Source organism: Salmo trutta, chromosome 8, assembly GCF_901001165.1.
Source record: "Salmo trutta chromosome 8, fSalTru1.1, whole genome shotgun sequence".
Classification (NCBI taxonomy): Eukaryota; Metazoa; Chordata; class Actinopteri; order Salmoniformes; family Salmonidae; genus Salmo; species Salmo trutta.
This window is the reverse complement of record NC_042964.1, coordinates 41254652-41278766: the sequence shown is the minus strand read 5'-3', so window position 1 is coordinate 41278766 and position 24115 is coordinate 41254652. Positions and strand designations below refer to the sequence as shown.

General features: G+C 40.2%; 1 protein-coding gene across 2 annotated transcripts; it reads right to left on the bottom strand.

Moving 5' to 3' along the window:
• Nucleotides 1–12396: 12396 nt before the first annotated feature.
• LOC115198973 (putative ferric-chelate reductase 1) lies at nucleotides 12397–22170 on the bottom strand. 2 transcript variants are annotated; one of them, XM_029761438.1, is made up of 15 exons: nucleotides 21903–22170; nucleotides 21540–21702; nucleotides 17916–18014; nucleotides 17590–17731; nucleotides 16127–16321; nucleotides 15736–15837; nucleotides 15411–15555; nucleotides 14974–15081; nucleotides 14706–14821; nucleotides 14212–14298; nucleotides 13933–14024; nucleotides 13758–13816; nucleotides 13476–13613; nucleotides 13186–13211; nucleotides 12397–13054 (listed from the first exon to the last, which is right to left on the bottom strand). In XM_029761438.1, exons 1-15 carry the CDS (start codon nucleotides 22093–22095, stop codon nucleotides 12965–12967), a joined length of 1755 nt encoding a protein of 584 aa, XP_029617298.1. In that variant the 5' UTR covers nucleotides 22096–22170; the 3' UTR covers nucleotides 12397–12964. The 2 variants fall into 2 exon arrangements, with proteins under 2 accessions (XP_029617298.1, XP_029617299.1); XM_029761439.1 differs by having other exon boundaries at nucleotides 17916–18013; nucleotides 21569–21702.
• Nucleotides 22171–24115: the final 1945 nt, after the last annotated feature.

The following is a 24115-nucleotide window of genomic DNA, read 5'->3' as shown; positions in this document are numbered from 1 at the left end:
GTTCTATTTGTGACGCAGATTGCGCTGCAAGTCCTGCGTCTCCCATCTCATTGGTTTATAGAAGCAGGTACTCACGTGCCATCTCCTCATTGGTTATACCCACATGGGTAAGACGAACGAGGTCAGTGGCGGTAAGGCGTTGGATGAGTCACCCAGCCCCAGAGCGCTTCAGAGGTGAACATTATTAATCAATCTATAACAAAACAGGCATACCAACCCACTATGTGGCTATGTGTGAGGGTCATGATGTAAGTGCATAGTTGTTTCCACACTTCCCATAAGAGCTGGTTGAAAATAACCCTAGGATGAGTGAGGGTGCCAGACTGATTCACAGCGATTTAAAAAAATATATATTTGTATTTATTTAACTAGTCAATAACTAAATTACATTTTATTCGGTTAAGAACAAATTCTTTTTTTGTAAATAATCTTATTTTGTCATTGTAGTGGCCCAACACTCTAACCACTAGGCTACCTGCCACCCTTATATAGTGATGGTAATACAGCCATATGGATGAATGGGAGAAGACTCACTCAGATATCCTAGCTGGGTTCAAACAAGACAGTGACCTTGACTGAACAGCCAGTATGCAGCCAATAGCACCTTTACCATTCACCACACCAGATTAATTATGTGAATGCAGGGGGTGTTTACAGTGTAGATTCTCTTTGGGTTGATTAGGTTCTGTTCGGTTTAAGATATTTTACAATCATACCAAACAGAACCTAGGAACCCACTATATTCACATAAGCTGTGATTATGTGAATACTGTTAGTGCTTATTTTCAGCTCTCTTGCAACATGCTTTGGAAGCTGCCATACCTCCTGGAGTTATTTACATTTTATTTGGTCCTTATTTTTATGGATCTCTGTTTAAGGAAATATACTGCTGCATCTGTTGCGGTGTAGCGATGAATGCATTGCTCCAGTGCAATAACTCTGGTTGACATTCCTAGCTATTCAATCTGTGTTCTCATTACCATTCCACTTCTCTGTGCAGCTCTTGCCTCCCTCTGAGGGCCCATTACTCCATCGCTACTCGCCCCGGACAAGCCCTAAACTTATAGGCTCTTGCTGTTTGAAACCTAATTTCATGCCGTGATAATGGCTCCATAGCTTAGCTGTGCTGCTGTACTGGGTTGGTTACTGCTGAAGGAGTGTGCTCAGGGTAGATATGCAGGAAGCTATAGCCTGTTTCCTAAGGTTGCACTGGTGTTTAGGCAACATTGTCAATGTCCAGATATGTGTTCAGTAAAGACATGGCACACAGTCAGGACAGTTTTTTTTCTGACCATGTGACCTGAACAGGAAAAGCTTCAGGCCCTAGAAAAACTTTTTTTTTTTAACCTTTAGCAGGGAGTCCCATTGAGACCAAGGCCTCTTTTCCAAGGGAGCCCTGCATGAACACGATTGATAAAATGTGCAACATTGAAACATACAACGTAATAACAACATATAATACTACTAGCAATTTAAGAAGTAAAACGCATTCCTCAACAATGAGGTCATCCATTAGCAATTGAACTACATTATACAATGTCTATATAATAATCTACTGTTTGTAAACTACATATATTAGACAGTATTGTACATGTGCTGAAATGATTTATTGGAGATAAAGGAGAAAAGTACCTAGGTGAAAGGAATTAGACACCTTTGTCTTAAAATAGTGGCTCATCTAAGGGTTGAGGTCACACTGCTGCATATTTACCATTTTTCTGTCTGCTTTTTGGGAAGCTGAAATACGAGAGGGCAGTTGTTGTCGCTCACAGTGGCTCGCTCCATGCCAACACAAACTGTGCTCCTCTTTCAACTAAACCCCACTTAGCATTCCAATAATGCATTTCCACTGGGAGAGATAAGTGTGTGAACTCCCTTTCTGAATGTCTCACAGTGTTAAGTCTTATCTCTGGTGGGTTAAAGACATTCTGTAAAAGCAGTCTGGTATTTTCAGTAAATGCCAAGATAACTTTCTCCTCCATGTTACACATAGCCCAGACTGCACATTTCCGGTGGAGTTGTAAAAAAATACAGAGTGCAGCCGAACAGTAAAATCTTCATAGCCAGTAATCTCAAAACATAACATAATATCCAACATTTTTGGTTCACAGTTTTTTATCCATCCCACAGTTATGCATTAAGTTAAAAGCCATGAGGTGGTCTATAAAAGGAAAATGATTTCCCTTTGTTCAGTTTCAACTGGAGCTTTTTGTGGATATAAACTTAGACTGAGTGGACAAAACATGACACAGACTGACCCGGTTAAACCCGGTGAAAGCTATGATCCCTTATTGGGTTGTGCAACTCAGTATTAGGAAGGTGTTCTTAATGATTTGTACACTCTGAGTATATTGTACTAACTCTATGAAAACATTCACATTCCGAAGGGATACTTTCACCAAACGGCATCATCCCTCACCACTACATAACATTCCCTTATTTACCCATTTTGGGTCATAATACTTAATTTTATGGTCTAAGTCTGAGTCATTATTTCCTTTCTGTAAGTGACTGGACAATCAGATTCACAACACAGACTGCACCATACGCCTTACAAGTCTTGTGAGTGTGTTTGACATACCAGAAGAGCTGAGGAGAAGGCATATGCCTCTCAGCAGAATGTACAGCATTGCTGACTGACCCTCTGAAAGAAGCTTGGCCAGAGGCAGGAAGGAAGTGAGGCAGAGACGGACAACAGCCCTGGGTGAGACTTCCTCACACACTGAGGGAGTGAGGGAAGAGAGAGAGAGATTACCCCAAATGACATGTAAAGAAGTTGACTAGCCACATCAGAACCAGATCATTCTCTACTGAACCAAAGGCCCCAGTCAGGTTTAGGGTTGCCTGTACTCCTCTGGTGATGTGAACTCTGACTCCATGGATCCTTTCGTCTCTCTCTCTCTGTCCAGTATGTGTAGGTCCGTTACCCCTCCTGTGCCCTCCAACGGCTGCTCATGCCATCTGCGGGGTGCCATCTGGTGAGTGTGATGTGGTGGGTGACTAAGTGGGACAGTTAGCCAACCTGTTCCATTTTCTGTACCACAGTACAGTCAGTACATCCCTCTGCTGATTGGCTTCTACTGTGGTTTAGCCAATAGGATGTCAGCTACAGATGTTGCATCAGTAGATGTATCATACCATCGTAGGTAGAGTGTGCATGAATCGATAGCCCTATTTCTGTCTTCCGTTAGCATGTATCCTTCGTCCTCCCGATCTTGACTTGATTTAGTCTATTTACACTTATAAGATCTGATCAAAGTCAGATCACAATGCGTCTTTTAATCATCTACACTAAAAATGTGGGCACAATCAGAGTGTGGACAAGATCAGGACAAAGGCTGCATGTTAGAACCATGTATAAACATGGCTAGAATAGGCTAATATGGTTAGCTGCATAAAAGTGGTGTTGTCTTGTCTGAACTTGCTTTGGTCTAATCCATTCCTATACCCTGAGTGCCTGAATAATATGTGGTTTGTCTGCTGCAGTAAGGCTATGTTTATGACTCCCTGTTTGACACCTCAGTGAAAGGGAGCGGAGAGTATGAGGGTGGGAATGGCAACTCCCAATGTTTTGTAACCCCGTTCCCAACCGCCCAACTGTACTGTACTGTATGTGGGGAATGACAGCGGACACAGAGACAGACAGACACACAGGCAATTTGAACACTTCCAAAGCACAATGTTCTTCTAATTGCTCCAATTAACACTGCGTTTTCATTAATCATGCATCCAACTCGTTTGAATAGTCCAATCTACCAGATCTGGGCTTCCGTAATGCGAGTATGGCACATGTTGTAACAGCCCGGTCAGCTTTTGTACCATTGTCTGTCTGTGGAGCAGAGGGGCTTTGTTCAACCAGCGTGTCTGATACGGGCGACAGAGAGCTTTGTGCTCGTCAGCTGTTCTGCTCTGCCTCTGTTAGTTAGCTCACACCACACTCTGCAACTTCAGCAAAGTGCAGGACAGAGGAAAGGGAGATGAATAAGGCACAGACAGCAGTGGAAAAAATGAGGAGAGAAGGGAAGGGATCAGAATGCGGTGTACGACAGGAGTTGCTGTGGAGATCTAATTCCCCTCTCTGGATGATTTCAAACCCAGAAAAGCACATAATCTTATGGCAGAACAGTTGTCAGGAATCAAAAAATCAGGCTTCGCTACCAATCATGAGCAGCTTTTGGGTCTAAGCCCCCAGTGATTTGCTTTGAGCCTCAGTGAGGGAAAATTCTACCCTATCAAATACAACAGATGAAGTCTGCCTCTGATGAAATGTTTATGCTTCATTCTATTTACCTACTGAAATCTCAGGAAAACAGATAGGTTGTCATCTAAATGTTTTCTGTCTGGTGCACAGGTTCACAGTGGAGTTTAGGCAAAACAGAACACATTCATCCTTTGCAGTGAGAAGAGCGATTCCAGCCCCTGTGTGTGTGTGTGTGTGTGTGTGTCATTAAACACACAGAAACCACTACAACCGTCCTCTAGATGTGTTTGGTTTGATCATAATGGTATCATCAGATACTAATAAGAAGTCCACATACGCAGTGTCCTGACTATGTTTCTCAAACACTTGGTCTGTAATGCAAGCATATGACATTATGACAATTTCTGGTCTACAGTACCATTGTACTCTCTCCCTTGGGGATGCTGGGAAAGCAATGAATAGACTACACTAATTAAATCCATTTGTTTCTATAATTATCTCTGGTCATTTTCTAAACCTGGGAAGCTACCCAACTGATATTTTTCCCATTAGCTTTGCGCAAGGTCCTGAAGAAGACAATGTGTTTGAGGTAGCTATGGAGGAATGTCCATATGGACACCAGACACAGACCAGGCTCAGTCCCACTATCATTATGCTTGTGCAAAAAGAAAAAGGAAAAATACAAGTATTTTGCATGCTGACTCTTATCCCCAAAGTATTATCTAAGCTTGGAGTTGGTTCTTTGAAGAGCACCATTGGAGCAGGGCATTCTCTCTGCCAAGAGCAGTCAATGTAAATGATTAAATATTATTTATTAATAAACAACTCCATCAGTTTTATTAGAGATATGTACTGACCACAGCAGTGAACTGTTGAAACTCTGGCTTGAGGTCTGATCCTCTTAGGTGGATGTAAGATCCTTTGTTCCCCATCTGATCACTGGATCAACTTAACCCTGATTAAATAACTGTCACCAGTATCCATGACATTGGTTGCCACTGATATTGACCTTGTAGTGTATATTCTTGTGTGTATTTATTTTATATAACTTAGTATCACTGCATTGTTGAGAAGGAGCTTGCAAGCAGCAAGCATTTCACTATACTGTTTACTCTGGCTGTATCCTGTGCATGTGACAAATCAACTCTGATTTGATTTGGGAGAGAGAAAAAGAAGAGGAGCAGACAAGAAAGTTTAAAACAATAGAGGTCACATTTGATGGGATATTCCCAGCGGTGGTAAAAGTACCCAATCGTCATACTTGAGTAAAAGTAAAGATAACTTAATAGAAAATGACTCAAGTAAAAGTGAACGTCACCAAGTAAAATACTACTTGAGTAAAAGTCTAAAAGTATTTGGTTTTAAACTTCAGTATTACAAGTAAAAGTATAAATCATTTCAAATTTCTTGTATTAAGCGTACCAGAAGGCACCATTTAATTTTTTTATGACAGATAGCCAGGGGCACACTCCAACACTCAGACATAGAGTTGAAGTCGGAGGTTTACATACACTTAGCTTGGAGTCATTAAAATTCGTTTTTCAAACACTTCACAAATTTCTTGTTAACAAACTATAGTTTTGGCCAGGCGGTTAGGACATCTACTTTGTGCATGACACAAGTAATTTTTCCAACAATTGTTTACAGACAGATTATTTTACTTAAAATTCACTGTATCACAATTCCAGTGGGTCAGAAGTTTACATACACTAAGTTGACTGTGCCTTTAAACAGTTTTGAAAATTCCAAAAAAGGATGTCATGGCTTTAGAAGCTTCCTATAGGCTAATTGACATCATTTGAGTCAATTGGAGGTGTACCTGTGGATCTATTTCAAGGCCTACCTTCAAACTCAGTGCCTCCTTGCTTGACATCATGGGAAAATCAAAAGAAATCAGCCAAGACCTCAGAAAAAAATTGTAAACCTCCACAAGTCTGGTTCATCCTTGGGAGCAATTTCCAAACGCCTGAATGTACCACGTTCATCTGTACAAACAATAGTACGCAAGTATAAACACCATGGGACCACGCAGCCGTCATACCGCTCTGGAAGGAGACGGGTTCTGTCTCCTAGAGATGAACGTACTTTGGTGCGAGAAGTATAAATCAATCCCAGAACCATAGCATAGGACATTATGAAGATGCTGGAGGAAACAAGTACAAAAGTATTTATATCCACAGTAAAACGAGTCCTATATCGACATAACCTGAAAGGCCGCTCAGCAAGGAAGAAGCCACTGCTCCAAAACCGCCATAAAAAAGCCAGACTACGGTTTGCAACTGCACATGGGGACAAAGATCGTACTTTTTGGAGAAATATCCTCTGGTCTGATGAAACAAAAATAGAACTGTTTGGCCATAATGACCATCGTTATGTTTGGAGGAAAAAGGGGGAGGCTTGCAAGCCAAAGAAAACAATCCCAACCGTGAAGCACGGGGGTGGCAGCATCATGTTGTGGGGGTGCTTTGCTGCAGGAAGAACTGGTGCACTTCACAAAATAGATTGCATCATGAGGAAGTAAAATGATGTGGATATATTGACGCAACATCTCAGGACATCAGTCAGGAAGTTAAAGCTTGGTCGTAAATGGGTCTTCCAAATGGACAATGACCCCAAGCATACTTCCAAAGTTGTGGCAAAATTGCTTATGGACAACAGTGTCAAGTTATTGAAGTGGCCATCACAAAGCCCTGACCTCAATCCTTTAGAAAATTTGTGGGCAGAACTGAAAAAGTGTGTGCGAGCAAGGAGGCCTACAAACCTGACTCACTTACACCAGCTCTGTCAGGAGGAATGGGCCAAAATTCACACAACTTATTGTGGGAAGGTTGTGGAAGGCTACCTGAAACGTTTGACCCAAGTTAAACAATTTAAAGGCAACGCTACCAAATACTAATTGAGTATGTAAACTTCTGACACACTGGGAATGTGATGAAAGAAATAAAAGATGAAATAAATCCTTCTCTACTATTATTCTGACATTTCACAGTCTTAAAATAAAGTGGTGATCCTAACTGACCTAAGACAGGGAATTTTGACTTGGATTAAATGTCAGGAATTGTCAAAACCTGAGTTTAAATGTATTTGGCAAAGGTGTATGTAAACTTCCAACTTCAACTGTAACTCAGACATAATTTACAAATGAATCTTGTGTGTTTTAGTGAGTCTGCCAGATCAGAGTTAGTAGGGATGACCAGGGATGTTCTCTTGATGAGCGTGTGAATTAGACAATTTTCCTGTCCTGCTAAGCATTCAAAATAACGCGTACATTAGGGTATCAGGGAAAATGTAGGGAGTAAAAAGTACATTATTTTCTTTAGGAATGTAGTGAAGAAAAAGTAATCAAAAATAGAAATAGTAAAGTACAGATACCCCAAAAAACAACTTAAGTAGTACTTTACACTATTTCTACTTAAGTACTTTACACCACTGGAGATTCCATATAGTCCATAGTCTAGCATGGTATGAGTTGCAGTGTCCTCTATACCGGACCATGCATATGAGTACAAAGCACTGTATTATCGACGTGATCTTACCTCCTTAAACCTTTGGTCCTGTGTACTCATCCTCAACCACAGCATAATGGAAAAGCAATATTTGTCACAAAGTGTTTAACAGCAACCCAACCTTGAGGAAGAGCATCTTATTTTAAGAAGGGACTCAGGGCAATGCTCAGCCCCTCTGCTGGCTTACTTCCCTAGGACTAGTCCATCTCTCACTCGCCCCAGTTTCCATCAACTATACAATTAAGCACATGATGGCACGCATAAAAACACAGATGTTACTGTAATATTGGAACATTCAATTGTGTCAACCAGACCACCCAAAAACCACCCATAGCCCTCTATGTTCATAGATATCAGAATTGTAGAGGGGTAGGTATAGCCAATGACTTGCTTTCTGCAAGTGGCCATAACACACTGCAACCCCCGGGGGGCGGCACCAGCCAAGTTAACTTGATGTTAAACAGTTGCTCACCCTGAAGTAGTTTGACATTTGTCATGGGTCTTGTCCTGGAGGCAGAACTGAGCAAGTTCCCCTTAGACAGACCAGTTTCAAAGTCAAAATTGGCTATATTGAAAACAAAAATGACCTTTTTGGTCTTCATCTAAGGTTAGCCATTAGGGTTAGCAGTGTGGTTAAGGTTCAAATCTGATTTTATGACTTTGTGGCTGTGCCAGCTAGTGACCACTTTGCAGAGCTGCCTCCAGAACAAGATTCATGACGAAAAACACGAACCTGCAAGTAATCTATGGTCCAGTGGAAACTAATCCATGGTTGACATGGGTCTAAATCTCATCCCTATTATTGCAGTTGAAACAAACTGACTTGAGGTGGCGGTGGATGTAGGCCTAGAGGAGCATGGTTGTTGGGCTCTCCCCAGCTGAGTTGGGTGCTTCCATTCAATGTGTGTTAAAATAAACTTGAACTTTTACTTGGTACACATGAATAGGAATGAGTAGACATTATTTCTTAAAACATGTACACTCTTTGTTATAAACAACATACAGGTAGTAGTTTTGACAGAGACACTAACATGGCTAACATAGCCCTCTATGTTTGTCGATATCATAACTGTAGAGGGTAGGTATGGCCAATGACTTACTTTCTGCAAGCAGCCATAACACACTGCATCCACCAGGGGATGCCATCAGCCTAATTTTGTAATAATATATATTATTATTATTATTATTTTTTTTTTCTTTCTAATTTTGTAATAATGTTCTTATTGGAATTTCAGTTATCTTCCACATTGACAACAAAAAGATAAAACAACAACTACAATAAAGAAAAAAATTAAGAAAAAATGAACAAACATAAGAAAATTAAATACTAAAGCGCAGTTTAAATAGCGTAATTAGGCCCAATACATGGAACGTACAGTATAATCATGAGACAAGTAAACAACCTGCCTAACTGTCGTGTTGTGCGAACGGAACTGTGCATGTGCAGACTGACAAATCAAAGGCGCTCCTTCGATATAAAGTAGTTTTTGACCTAAAATAAAACATTTCAGTTATCACTTTCACGAGGTTGGAGTCATAACATGTCCATCTACTTAAGACATTGGCTCGACTCTAGGTTGTGCCTTTATATTTCGAGATAATTAACAAATAAGGAATAATTTCTCACTTCTCTCATTGACTCATACCAAATGCCTTTTATAAAAAAATATTTGACACAAGTGGGATACATCGCCGAAAGTTGGAAAAAACTCAAATTGAACTAGCCTTCTCCTTCAGCCTTGATAGCATGCAGGAGCGTGCCTGGTCGAACTGAGGATTTACAGTATGGTAAGAACCCATTAGCTCCAGGCCGCTTCTTTTTTTTTACTGACTGCCAGTACTTTTAGAAAATGCCCCCCAAAAAGTACGTGAGCTATACAGCTGGTGGGAGTTGTAGTTCTAATGAAACGGTGATAACTTTTCAGCTTCGTGCATCTTCTTGGCCGTCCAATTGATTGACCTTCATGTCTTAAAGTAATGATGGACTGTCGTTTCTCTTTGCTTATTTGAGCTGTTCTTGCCATAATATGGACTTGGTCTTTAACAAAATAGGGCTATCTTCTGTATACCAACCCTACCTTGTCACAAGAGCCGGTAGAGACAGCATCCAAGATGGACGTTCGTATACGCCGTTTCGAGAGGCTTGCCATCTTTTTAGATCCAGTTTTACTGGGATTACTACACCTGCGCACTAGCACTAAGTGAACACGAGAATTGACGATTTCATCACGTTATCCAAAAACACGACAGACATTGGATGAATAAATGTTTTATATCTTTGGCTTTCAAAGGCTCACAAAGATATTACAATTTTATATTTGTCCAACTTATTTGAAGAAAAGTGCAAGGGTGCCAATATACTGTATGATTATAATAGCAATGTAAATAAGAAATTCATTATTTGTAAAATGTTGTACAGATTTTGAGCAATCACTTTATTATAAATCAGTTCCACTATTAAATGTCATGTAATATAATGATAATGGTGTGACAGAGTATAAAAACACAACTTTGCCATCCAGTGAAAATGATTCTCACAGCAAATTCTTTAAAGTAACTGTCCAGTGAAAATCTTGTTTTATTTTTTTATCTCATTTTTAAAGCTCACATTCTGTTTGCTAATACCCAAATAATGTTGTTGACTCTTAATTTACCGGTAGGACCTTTTTAATTCTATGAGCAGTACATTTTGCCAATATTTTAGCATGGTGGGATGACTCCAATTTCTTTAGAGACTGGCTCTTTGTACTGCCCCCCTGGCTCCTGCTTCAGTAGGAGAGAGATAAGTCTCTAATTTTGTGTGTCTGATAGTTTATATACGAGTAATTAAAACATGACATTAATTGATCTTTCAGTAGTTCATAAAAAGCCTATCTCTATTGGAATGCCATCGAGCCCAGGCGTTTTCCCCGTCTGAAAGTAATCAATTGCCAACCATAGTTAGTCCTGTGAAATTAGGCCTTCACAATATATTTAAATGTAGCAGATAGTCTAACATGATTTTTGGGGAAATGTACAGTACCAGTTAAGAGTTTGGACACATCTACTCATTCAAGAGTTTTTCTTTCTTTTCACTTTTTTCTACATTGTAGAATAATATTGAAGACACCAAAACTATAAAATAACACATTCTGGAATCATGTAGTAACCAAAAAAGTGTTAAACAAATCAAAATATGTTTTATATTTAAAATTCAAAGTAGCCACCCTTTGCTTTGATGATAGCTTTGCACACTTGGCATTCTCTCAACCAAATTCATGAGGAATGCTTTTCCAACAGTCTTGAAGGCGTTCCCACATATGCTGAGCACTTGTAGGCTGCTTTTCTTTCACTCTGCGGTCCAACTCATCCCAAACCATCTTAATTGGGTGGAGGTCGGGTGATTGTGGAGGCCAGGTCATCTGATGCAGCACTCCATCACTCTCCTTCTTTGTCAAATAGCCCTTACACAGCCTGGTGGTGTGTTGGATCATTGTCCTGTTGAAAACAAATGATAGTCCCACTAAGCGCTAACCAGATGGGATGGCGTATCGCTGCAGAATGCTGTGGTAGCCATGCTGGTTAGTTGTGCCTTGAATTCTAAATAAATCACAGTGTCACCAGCAAAGCACTCCCACACCATCACACCTCCTCCTCCATGCTTCACGGTGGGAACCACACATGCAGAGATCATCCGTTCACCTACATCCGTTCACCGACATGGCGGTTGGAACCAAAAATCTCAAATTTGGACTCATCAGACCAAAGGGAAGATTTCCACCAGTCTAATGTCCATTGCTCGTGTTTCTTGGCCCAAGCAAGTCTCTCCATATTATTGGTGTCCTTTAGTAGTGGTTTCTTTGCAACAAATCGACCATGAAGGCCTGATTCACGCAGTCTCCTCTGAACAGTTGATATTGAGATGTGTCTGTTACTTGAACTCTGTAAAGCATTTATTTGGGCTGCAATCTGAGGTGCATTTAAATCTAATGAACTTGTCCTCTGCAGCAGAGGTAACTCTGGGTCTTCCTTTCCTGTGGCGGTCCTCATAAGAGCCAGTTTCATCATAGAGCTTGATGGTTTTTGCGACTGCACTTCAAGAAACTTTAAAAGTTCTTGAAATTTTACAAATTGACTGAGCATGTCTTAAAGTAATGATGGACTGTCTTTTCTCTTTCCTTATTTGAGCTGTTCTTGCCAAAATATGGACTTGGTCTTTTACCAAAGAGGGCCATCTTCTGTATACCACCACTACCTTGTCACAACACAACTGATGGGCTCAAATGCATTAAGGAAAGAAATTCCACAAATTAACAAGGCACACCTGTTAATTGAAATGCATTCCAGGTGACTACCTCATGAAGCTGGTTGAGACAATGCCAAGGGTATGCAAAGCTGTCATCAAGGCAAAGGGTAGCTACTTTGAAGAATCTCAAATATAAAATATATTTTGATTTGTTTAACACTGCTGGTTACTACATAATTCAATATGTGTTGTTTCAGTGTTTTGATATCTTCAATATTATTCTACAAGGTACAAAATAGTAAAAATAAAGAAAAACCTTTGAATGAGTAGGTGTGTCCAAACTTTTGACTGGTTCTGTATATCACAAAACTCATCATCAACTCAGGTTGGAGGACCTTCCTCATTCAGAATCTCCTTTGGTGAGAAGGATTTCTCCATCGTTTGTAACTTTTTTCTGTAGGTTATTTTTGGTCGGGTTACTATATTGAATTTGCTCTGGGAAAAAAAGTACAAATTTAAGTCGGTCTTTCCTGAATAAATTCCTCAATCTCCTTTTGTTTTGTGTGTAGATTATTCAGGGATTCTGTAGTACATTCAACACCATTGATGTGTAATGTTAGATGTTCTATTTCTGTTGAAATTCTTTTCTCTGTTGACCGATACCGTTTTTGGGATGAAAATTGAATTCAATGACCTCTAAAGGTACAATAATTGGGTCCACTGAACCTGTATTGTGCAAGAAAAAGTCTGTTAAGAATTCCTTACTTTGTGTTAAGAAAGTAGTGTCAGTCAATAAACCCTGGTTAAATTTCCAATATGCCCGTCCTCGTGGAAGGTCTGTCATACGTATATGGAGGGATACTGTATAAATTGATGATCTGATCGCATTCAATCCTCAATCAATGGACAGATACTTTAAAACATTTGACAACAAACAAATATAAAACAACTTAAAATATACTGTACAGTGAGCTATTTTATAGATATACTGTATCACAACATTCCGATCTCAGTCCATTGCTCAGCAGATCTTCATGACGAGCCAATTCCAACAAGTAGTGCCACCAAAAAGGCTATATTTCCAAGGAAAAACAGGACCAGCAGTAACAACTCCATTCTTGTCTGGGGGAGAAATGAAAAGTCAAGTACAGCCGTGGCAGACAAAATAGTTGTTAAGAATGAGTCACTTACTAATTCCCTGACACAATAAGTACATTTAAATGTGTGGGATTAAATGGTGGGATTCAGCGTACCGATTCAGAAGCACTCGCTGCATGATCTAGAAGAACAACCAAAGTTATATTGAAGTATTTGAAAAGAAAATAGAAACCTGCACACTTCTCTTGCTTGTATCACTTTGTTTATTCAAGCTTACGTGTCGGCCCCTTGTCCTTCGTCAGAGCTTATGACGTAGGCCAAGAGGCCAACAAAAGTTATATGGCAGATCCACAATATAAGGTTATTCAATATTACAGGGGGGCTATATATCATCAACCTGAATTTAACAAAATTAAGATCGATATCATTATGTATTTGATCTCACCATTGAGCTTCCAGCGCATGTGGAGTTCTAGCAGGATGTACAGCGTTGCCTCCCATCCAACAAACCCACCCATCACCTTCAGAAGCCAACTATCCTCAGAGGTGCTAAAATACGACAGCCCAGTGAATATGGCTGCCACTGGAAGATAATGTCAGCACAATTACTGACATGGTAGTAGTGCAACAGCAAACATGTTTGACAGATATTGGCTGAGAAGATACGGTACTGTGTACTATGCTAATAAAATCCAACAAAAACAATGTCAGGATCACAGTTCCTTACCAGCTAAAACTTTTATTGCCACTGCATTCAAAGCATGCGACCAATTGAAGAGGAATCGCCTGTGAAAAAACAATAACACAAAAATAATACATTCACTTGAGAAAACAAGCCACTTTTGGATTTACATACACATGAGCAAACTGACATACACTAGGTATGAGTCTGTATCCCTTACCAGTGATGATGAGGTCCACATCGGAACATGGCAGCAATAGGCTGGAAGAAGGCCAGGATCATAACGATGCAGCCCAACACAGGATGGGCTCCCTATAAACACAGATGGGCTCCCTATAAACACACTGGGCACATAAACTGTCTCTCATAACTATTTCAATTATCTGAGCCATCCATAATAGAGTAGGTTTCATAAAACTGTAGACGGCACAGCATATGTCAGATAGGTCTGTTTGTTTTAAATAACAATCGGCGCGCAGTAACGGTTTATGATACATACCCCACTCCAGCCCCCAACTTCTGAGAAGGCCAAAATGAAGGCGATGATGGTGGCGGCAACAGTGAGTGTCATAAGAGACACGTGCGCCTGAGGAACATGCAAGCCAAGAGTACAGATTATGTGACATTATTATTTGGAACTAAAAACATTACTAATGTTTATGTTAATTTTCTTCTATATATATTTTTTTTCTTATTGTTGCTGTATTTTTCAAGAAGGAGCCTGCAAGTCAGCATATTGTTGAACAGTGTATACCATGTCTATCCCGTACATACGACTAATAAAACTTGAAATTTGAAACGTGACGGACGTCAGTCTGCTTGTTTAATTAACAGTATAGCTTCCTCGCCTGCTTGACATACTCTCCCAGTCACGCTATATGTAGAAAAGGCACCAATTCGATAGCAGTGAAAACATTTCAAGTACAATCTAACTTACTGTACAATCTAATTTCGTTACACTAACACATTAGGGACAATATTATAGAAACTCACCAGAAACCAAACATCTTTCCCCAAATAATGTTTCCCCCTGGCCACACCTTTCAGATACCTGGCTATGATCATTCCCAAACTACCTGTGGTCATCCACGCTATCAACATCAGGGAACCTGAAGTACAACAGGATAATAAATCCATAATCCATTATCAATACACAAATCTATAAGCTTGTATATGTAGTTATAATCAGTGTATTACCGTATAACAATTTGTTCGAGGTTATGCATGCAAACTCTTCTCACCAAGGAAATGGCAACCTTACCATGTGCTTTAATAATAGGTGGCTCTTTTTCACTTGTAACAACTTGAGGACTTGAAATATCCACTTTAGTGTCACTGATGAAGGTGCCAGTATGAAAGCCGATTGTCCCTGTCAAAGTCAACCGAAAAGTGAAATGGAAGAGAAATAGAATAAAATGATATTATGAAACATATGACTGCTAGACTGAAGCAGACCGCTTTCTTCATCAGTACCAGGCCCACAATATTAGAATCCTTATTAGATAACAGGGCCCGTATTCATACAATATCTCAGAGTAGGAGTGCTGATTTAAGATCCCGTCTTCCATGTCCATGTAATGTCACTCATTATTATCTAAAGATGTCATAGCATTATGTAAATAAAATGACAGAGGGATACCACTTCCTCTGTACCAGTACTGGTGCTACAATGCTGTAAGCTTTTGGCTCATACTGTACCATTATTGGAGGGCCCGTGAACGATCATGAGATAGTAGAGGGAACTGGACCCTCCGGATCGCTGAGTTGAAATGGGGTTCCTAGTCGTAAAGGAACAGCTAATGATACTATTATTCACTGAGGATTTAACATCAGAAACATTTCCCTAGAAAAGGACACACAAGAGACATTTGAGTCATTACTGATTGTTTTGTGAGTCATTATAGCATCAGGGTTCGGGGTACATTCCATTTCAAATCAGTCAAATCAGAACTTTAATTCCAGTCCATATTCCAATTGCTATCATCCTCTTTGCTTTTCATATGTCATAATAGCAAGCAAGTACCAGAGGAAGTATGTCCGGTATCTTCCTTCCTGTTGAAAAGGCGTGTTGCAATTGGATGAGCCCGCCACTGTCCTTTCCACAAATATAGATGTCATCATTTCCCTGATGTGATGCAGAGGAAAACAGATTATGAGAGGAACACAATCAACCCTGCCACAGGCCACTTGAAGGCGCAGGGTAAAATAAACAAAAATTCATAAAATAAAAATAGCACACTGTTGAATGCTCCTGCAGTTTATTGGCTGCCTTCATACAATCTTTCTTCATTTTAAAAATAAACTTGTTCACCATTTTCATTGAAGTGAAAGTATCTGGACGAGTGCCTCGAAATTTGAATAAGCATATTGAATTGCAGGATGTGCATGCACTACTTCTGAAAAGGCTACATTACCATGCTCTGGTCATCTGAGAAGCCGATGGCGATGTAGCCATCTGAAGGGCCAGTCATCTCCAGCTGGACGGCTGTATCACCAGGAGAAGTCATGGCAGACAGGAAGTAACAGTCTGGACTGACCCCAGGGTCACAGTTCAGAGGTTGGCTGAAACAGACCTTAGTGCTGCCACATCCAGTGCTGGAGTTGGACAACTATTACAAACATATTCAATGTTATTGTAAAGCACTTTGGGACAACTGATGTAAAAATAAATGTTATTGTTTGTTTGAAAATTGAATATGACAATATTATCTGAGAGTGAGCGGCAGGTAGCCTAGCGGTTAGAGCGTTGGGCCAGTAACTGAAAGGTTCCTAGTTCGAATCCCTGACCCGACAAGGTGAAAAATCTATTGATCTGCCTTTGAGCAAGGCACTTAACCCTAATTGCTCCAGGGTCACCGTCAATGACCCCACTCTCAGGGGGAGTTGGGAAATGCAAAAAACACATTTCCATTTCTCACCTCACACTCGTACAGGTTACCCACTTCTACATGCAATGAAACAGGACAAATATAAGTATTCCCTTTTGATAGACTATCAATTACACTTGTGATACATTGTTAAGACAAGTTTATGTTTCAGATAAAACATATTTGTACTATTATCTATTACCATAAGTACTAAGGATTTCAATGGAAATACTGAGTACATTTCCATGCACACTAATAATTCGATTTTAAACTGATTATGACAGTAGGCCGAGTATGGCATTAGTCATGTAAACACCTTACTCTGCTTATCTTAATTGGCGTAAGTTCATAATCTAAGTAAGCATACGCCAATTAAAACATCTGGTTTCTGAGCAACCTTTCGAATTATTAGGACATGTACACTCTTAGAAAAAAGGTTTCCAAAAGTGTTCTGCAGCTGTCCCCATAGAAGGACCCTTTAAGGTTCCAGGTAGAACCCTTTTTAGTTCCAGGGTAGAACTATTTTGCATTCTATGTAGAACCCTCTGTGAAAAGGGTTCTACATGGAACCCAAAATGATTCTACTTGGAACCAAAAGGGTTCTACATGGAACCAAAAGGGGTTCTTCAAAGGGTTCTCCTATGGGGACAGCTGAATAACCCTTTTGGGTTCTAGATAGCACCTTTGAAGAGTGTAAACACCTTAATCATAGTTCCAGCGGTGTATTTGATCTGCACATGTGATAAAGCCAGCAGTGCAAGCCTCCCTCCTTTGCATGAGTGAAGAGAGTTAAAAATGTCAGAAGTCAGAATCAAATAGGCTTCCCAAAAATAACATGGTAGCACGTATATTTTGATTGGCAATTTTCTGCATTTATCAAAGTCCCATCAGTAGCCTGATTTCGTGTCCATATAAACAGGATTATTAGGGAAGTCATTCTTCTTGCAAAGCATGCAAATGTTGTAATCAAATTATTATATTAATCTGAATATTCATGTAACCTTACTCACTTTTGAAGATGAGGCGAAGGAGGAGGTAGAGGTGATGGATATGGATTTGTTGTTAGTTGGGGCTGCAGCAGCAACGTTGTATGTAACTGGAGAACTTCTCACTCCAACCCAGAAGGTGGAGTAATCTTTTACAAAGGATGCACTGTAAAAATGGCATGGCAGAACAAATAGTAAAGCAATGTAATAACATTAAGGGACGGATTTTCCATTGAAAGTGCGTTTTAGTCAAGAACGAGGCTTAATCTGTGTACCGGAAACTGGGCCCCAGGGTATAAGACGTGAACATTCTGGTTCACGAGCAAGGAGATATTGGATTGGTGAATCACCTGAATTGGATGGAGTTGAGGTTGCCTGATGTGGGGGCCCTCCATATTCCATGGATGGAGGATTTAGGTGAATCTGATGTGTGAGAAACTGCAGAATTCTGAGAAAAGGGAAAAAAAAGGATCCATGAAGATTTCGTTTTATTCAGATGCAACAGGGTGATTCCATGCCAGGGAGACCCAAAGATATTTTGGGTTTCTTAGATTGTTCTGGCTATTCTCACATAGACATTTCATTGTGATGAGGGATGTTTGTTATGATTTTTACATTGGTATTAAAAAATATAAAAAATGGGGGGGGGCATCATGATGAAAGTTGCCATTTTAGGCCCTTTTAGACCAACAGTGTATTGGGAATGTATTCAGACCCCTTGACTTTTTCCACATTTTGTTATTTTACAGCCTTATTCTAAAACGTATTACATTAAATGTTTTCCTTGTCAATCTACACACAATACCCCATAATGACAAAGTATAAACAGGTTTTTAGAAATACCTTATTTACATAAGTATTCAGAGCTTTTGCCATGGAGCCTCTAAATTGAGCTAAGGTGCATCCTGTTTCCATTGAAAATCCTTGAGATGTTTCTACAACTTGATTGTGGTAAATTCAATTAATTGGACATGATTTGGAAAGGCACACACCTGGCTATATAAGGTCAAACAATTGACATTGCATGTCAGCGCAAAAACCAAGCCATTAGGTCGAAGGAATTGTCCGTAGAGCTCCAAGACAGGATTGTGTAGAGGGAAGGGTACCAAAACATTTCTGCAGCATTGAAGGTCCCCAAGAACACAGTGGCCTCCATCATTCTTAAATGGAAGACATTTGGAACAACCAAGACTCTTCCTAGAGCTGGCCGCCTGGCCAAACTGAGCAATCGGGGGAGAAGGTCCTTGGTCAGGGAGGTGACCAAGAACCCGATGGTCAGTCTGACAGAGCTCCAGAATTCCTCTGTGGAGATGGGATAACCTTCCAGAAGGACAACCATCTCTGAATGGCCAGACAGAAGCCACTCCTCAGTAAAATGCACATGACAGTCTGCTTGGAGTTTGCCAAAAGGCACCTAAAGGACTCTCAGACCATGAGAAACAAGATTCTCTGGTCTGATGAAAGCAAGATTGAACTATTTGGTCTGAATGCAAAGCGTCATGTCTGGAGGAAACCTGGCACCATCGCTACGGTGAAGCATGGTGGTGGCAGCATCATTATTTCCGGTTTTTATTTGTAATAAATTTGCATTTTTAAAAACCTGTTTTTGCTTTGTCATTATGGGCTATTGTGTGTAGATTGAGGAGGACAATTTAATCCATTTTAGAATAAGGCTGTCACGTAACAAAATGTCAAGGGGCCTGAAAACTTTCCGAATGCACTGTATACATGCCTCCTGTAAGATCCTATGATCCGTGAACCGTACATGTTACAGACAACATCTGTGTCATTATACTCCTGATAGTGTGCTTCAAAATATGGAGTATGTCTCGATTCTGATATTCAAAAATGTACTTTAATTTATTCAACATTCAAAATATGAATATCTCAAAAGACATACGTCTTCAAAGAAAGCAGAGCTTTCCAAGGGGCAACCACAGAGCAGGCTCAACTCTCCCGACTTCTCAGTCTACTTGCCCCAGAAAATAGGGGAACCCTTAAGGTGCCTGCTACAATCAGGTTTCTGAGTTTTACCTGGTTACATTCAGGAAGAAGAAAAAAATCGCCCCACCACTCTGGGACCTGTGGTGCCACCTTTGAGTTATGATACATTTTATGAGCACCACCAACACAGTGAATGGGAAAATGGATTCAAAGGGAACTCTGCCTGCTGGTGATTTGCCGAATGTGCAATCATAAAGGTCGCCGGAACTGTTCCCACCTGAGATTCAGGCAGTACAGTGGGGGAAAAAAGTATTTGATCCCCTGCTGATTTTGTACGTTTGCCCACTTACAAAGAAATGATCAGTCTATAATTTTAATGGTAGGTTTATTTGAACAGTGAGAGACACAATAACAACAAAAAAATCCAGAAAAACGCATGGCAAAAATGTTATGAAATGATTTGCATTTTAATGACCATCATTATGTTTGGAGGAAAAAGGGGGAGGCTTGCAAGCCGAAGAACACCATCCCAACCGTGAAGCACGGGGGTGGCAGCATCATGTTGTGGGGGTGCTTTGCTACAGGAGGGACTGGTGCTACTTCACAAAGTATATGGCATCATGAGGAAGGAAAATTATATGGATATATTGAAGCAACATCTCAAGACATCAGTCAGGAAGTTAAAGCTTGGTCGCAAATGGGTCTTCCAAATGGACAATGACCCCAAACATACTTCCAAAGTTGTGGCAAAATGGCTTAAAGACAACAAAGTCAAGGTATTGGAGTGGCCATCACAAAGCCCTGACCTCAATCCCATAGAAAATGTGTGGGCAGAACTGAAAAAGCATGAGAGAGCAAGGAGGCCTACAAACCTGACTCAGTTACACCAGCTCTGTCAGGAGGATTGGGCCAAAATTCACACAACTTATTGTGGGAAGCTTGTGGAAGTCTACCCGATACGTTTGACCCGAGTTGAACAATTTAAAGGCAATGCTACCAAATACTAATTGAGTTTATGTAAACTTCTTACCCACTGGGAATGTGATGAAAGAAATAAAGTGAAAAACTGAGTTTAAATGTATTTGGCTAAGGTGTATGTAAACTTCCGCCTTCAACTGTATCACCAGTATCCCTGCCATCGTATCAGTACATGTACATTCTTGTGTTCTTTCTCTACTGGCATTGACAATTACATTTATTTTTATTTTTTACTTCTATATTGACACTGCTATTTTAGATTTTTATACTGCATTGTTAAAGGTTTTTAGTGTAGACTTACAGCCTCTACTCTACCCGACAGGGTAGCAGGAGGACCCATGCAGGAACACGGAATAACTGATCTGTTTTTGTAAATCAAGACTGTTGTTTTCTTCTGTCTCATAAATACATTTATAAGATCTAAACAACCATTACTGTTTCAATGTTATATGCAGAGGTGCAACTTTCACATTCTGAAATTGCATTTTTGCAATTTAACCAGGTAAGTCAGTTAAGAGCAAATTCTTATTTACAATGATGGCCTACCCCGCCAAACCCAGACAACGCTAGGCCAATTGTGCACCACCTTATGGGACTCCATCACAGCCAGATGTGATACAGCCTGGATTCGAACCAGGGTGTCTTTAGTGACACCTCAAGCACTGAGACGCAGTGCCTTAGACTGCTGCGCCACTCGGGATCCCTATCATTGGAATGAGAACTTGTTCTCAACTAGCTTACCTGGTTAAATAAAGGTGAAATAAAAAATGTAAATAAAAAATGTGATACAAAACGAGGCATTGGTGTGCTTTAGGACCATGTGTATACCTCCAAGCGGTTGGGTATGCTGTTTGGAGTGTTTATCGAGTGGATAAAAATAATAATACAAAAAAAAAGTTATGCCCCCCCACTACTAAAACCAAAGTTGCGGCCCTGGTTATGTGTAACACTGTAGCTCTCATAACATAACAGAAAAGTAGGCAATAGGTCAAGTGGTAATAGATAGGTGGGAATAAACATAATTAAATGGAATTATACCGTGGGAATAGTCTGTGGGAATAGACTGTGGGAATAGACTCACAGGTAGTCCGTTGCAGGTGAGTAGCTGGGCCTCTCCACTTGTTACAGTGAAGGATCCCAGAGGACTGCTTCCTCCAACCTCTCTGGCTTGTAACATAAACCCAATGAATGGAGTGGAACCTGCCAGGAGCCTGACTGTAAACAACAGTGTTTAGTTGATTTAAACACCACCATAGAAAATGGTGACCATTATTCATTCCATATCTACTTTTCAGCATATCTACCCATAACAGCCAAACCATAGATAGATTAATAAAACCTATAGGCCTAGTGGTGAGGGTTCAATATCTCTGCATGAACCCTCCAGTAATAGAGAAAACGACATGATGTCTCACCGATGATTTCATCGCCCTCCTTGAAGCTGAACTGGTCAGTGGTGACAGAGAATGGAGCGGGGCTTTGCTGCGCGCCTTTTTTGTGTTGCGGTGTCATATTGTCACACGCCCCAGTCACCTTTCCGGAGCTGTAGCACCGCACCGGCCGCAGACAACACGCCAATAACACAATGATAAATATGTATCGTTCCATTTAGATTAAATTATTAAAACGAAATTTTTAAAAATAGCCTACTGATGTTGACCATAACCCACCGATGAAGGCAAATTGTGAAGTTTGGGTGAGGGGCAGAATGTGTATTATAGTGCCTTGTGGGTGGAGAGTAGACAAGTCGCGACAGGTTACGCTGCGTTCATAACCAAGTGGGATTGTGGAAATGACCAATTGTGACGTCGTAAATACAAGTTGGATGCATTCACTCCTTGATAGAATGCTGATTGGCTAATGGCCAAGTTCGCCAACAAGCTCTGTCAACCATAAACTAAAAGTACAGCTATTATGCTTGTAAACAAATGATAGTGTTCAAAAACCACATTAATAGATTGTTTTTAAGAAATAGTGTTTTGTTGTTGCATTTAACTGCCGAAAATGCTGTTATCGAGGTCACTTCCTTGACGTCAGAGGTCAGCATGTGGGAGAAGTCGGAGTATGAGAGACAAGTTTTCCTTTAGTAATTACCAGTTGGAGGGGCATTCAAGTGTATTTTTCAGAGTCGTATGTGGTAAATACCACCTTCCCAATGGGTTATGAATGCAGGGTATAACAGGTTGTTTCCATAGAGATGTATAGAGCTCGAAACTTTAGGCTTCTTGCAGTCAATTTGCCATCTACAAATTATTTGTAATTATGTTCCAGCCCCCTGACCATCCACTCAAGAAAAAAAAATGTCCCGTGGCTGAATCTAGTTCCCATCCAGTTGACTACTTTAAAATGGTGAAAGTCCTCAATGGTGTTGCCCATGTTAAACTGGCTTTTGGGCACTTGAGACCTCTATAGAGTACCACAATATGAGTCATAATACCCATAAAACCTAGCAGTCAATCAGGAAAAAGGTTCCAATTGTTTTTCCACCATTAATTTTTCCCATAGGGGATTTTAGAAACATTTAAAATAAGAGCTGTGTTTCGTGTAGGCTTACCCTGGCGTGATGTTTTGATAACCGTGTATATCTCTTGGACAAGCTGAAATGTTTTCAAAATTCCCTGTTTGACCGCTAGGTTTTATGGGTATTAGTTCACCTCCACTGTGGGGCTGTATACATCTTTATGGTTGCTTCCCACAATACCGTACCAATGTTTCTTCCAGGCATACAGTTTTTTACATTAGCTTTGGTGCAATTATCACAATTATGTGGTGAATTTTCTAAACTCTTAGTACAAAAATCCAAACTGATAACTGTAATCAAACGAAACAAAGGAATTGAATGAAACATAACATTTAGCAGGCACTAGTTTGAATCAAGCCCATCTTGAGCATTTGGCCATTGGTTCTCATCGACATCACAGTAACTGTCCTCATTGTTCATACACCTGGGAAAAAAACATCAAGCCTCACATACAGTACCAGTCAAAAGTTTGGACACCTACTCATTCCAGGGTTTCTTTATTTGCACTACTTTCTACATTGTAGAATAACAGTGAAGACATCAAAACTATGAAATAACACATATGGAATCATGTAGTAACCAAAACAAGTCTAAAACAAATAAAAATATATTTTTGATTCTTCAAAGTACCCTTTGCCTTGATGACAGCTTTGCACACTCCTGGCATTCTCTCAACCAGCTTCACCTGGAATGCTTTTCCAACAGTCTTGAAGGAGTTCCCACATATGCTGAGCACTTGTTTGCTTATTTTCCTTCACTCTACGGTCCAACTCATCCCAAACCATCTCAATTGGGTTGAGGTCGGGTGATTGCGGAAGCCAAGTCATCTGATACAGCACTCCATTCCTCCTTTGTCAAATAGCCCTTACACAGCCTTACTTGCCTAGTTAAATAAAGGTTAAATAAAATAAAATGCATTTACACAGCCTGGAGGTGTGTTGGGTCATTGTTCTGTTGAAAAACATACGATACCCCCCCTAAGCGCAAATCAGATTGGATGGCGTATCACTGTATAATGCTGTGGTAGCCATGCTGGTTAAGCGTGCCTTGAATTTGAAATAAATCTCTGACCGTGTCACCAGCAAAGCACCCCCACACCATCACACC

What these genes read in the sequence shown, in the direction of transcription:
- LOC115198973 (XM_029761438.1), bottom strand. Translation starts at nt 22,095, where the DNA reads ATGGAACGATACATATTTATCATTGTGTTATTGGCGTGTTGTCTGCGG. An exon ending in ACCTATTATTAAAGCACATG is followed by an intron (nt 14,822 to 14,973) that starts GTAAGGTTGCCA and finishes GTTGTACTTCAG; the next exon opens with GTTCCCTGATGTTGATAGCG. An exon ending in CAGCGAGTGCTTCTGAATCG is followed by an intron (nt 13,055 to 13,185) that starts GTACGCTGAATC and finishes TTTCTCCCCCAG; the next exon opens with ACAAGAATGGAGTTGTTACT.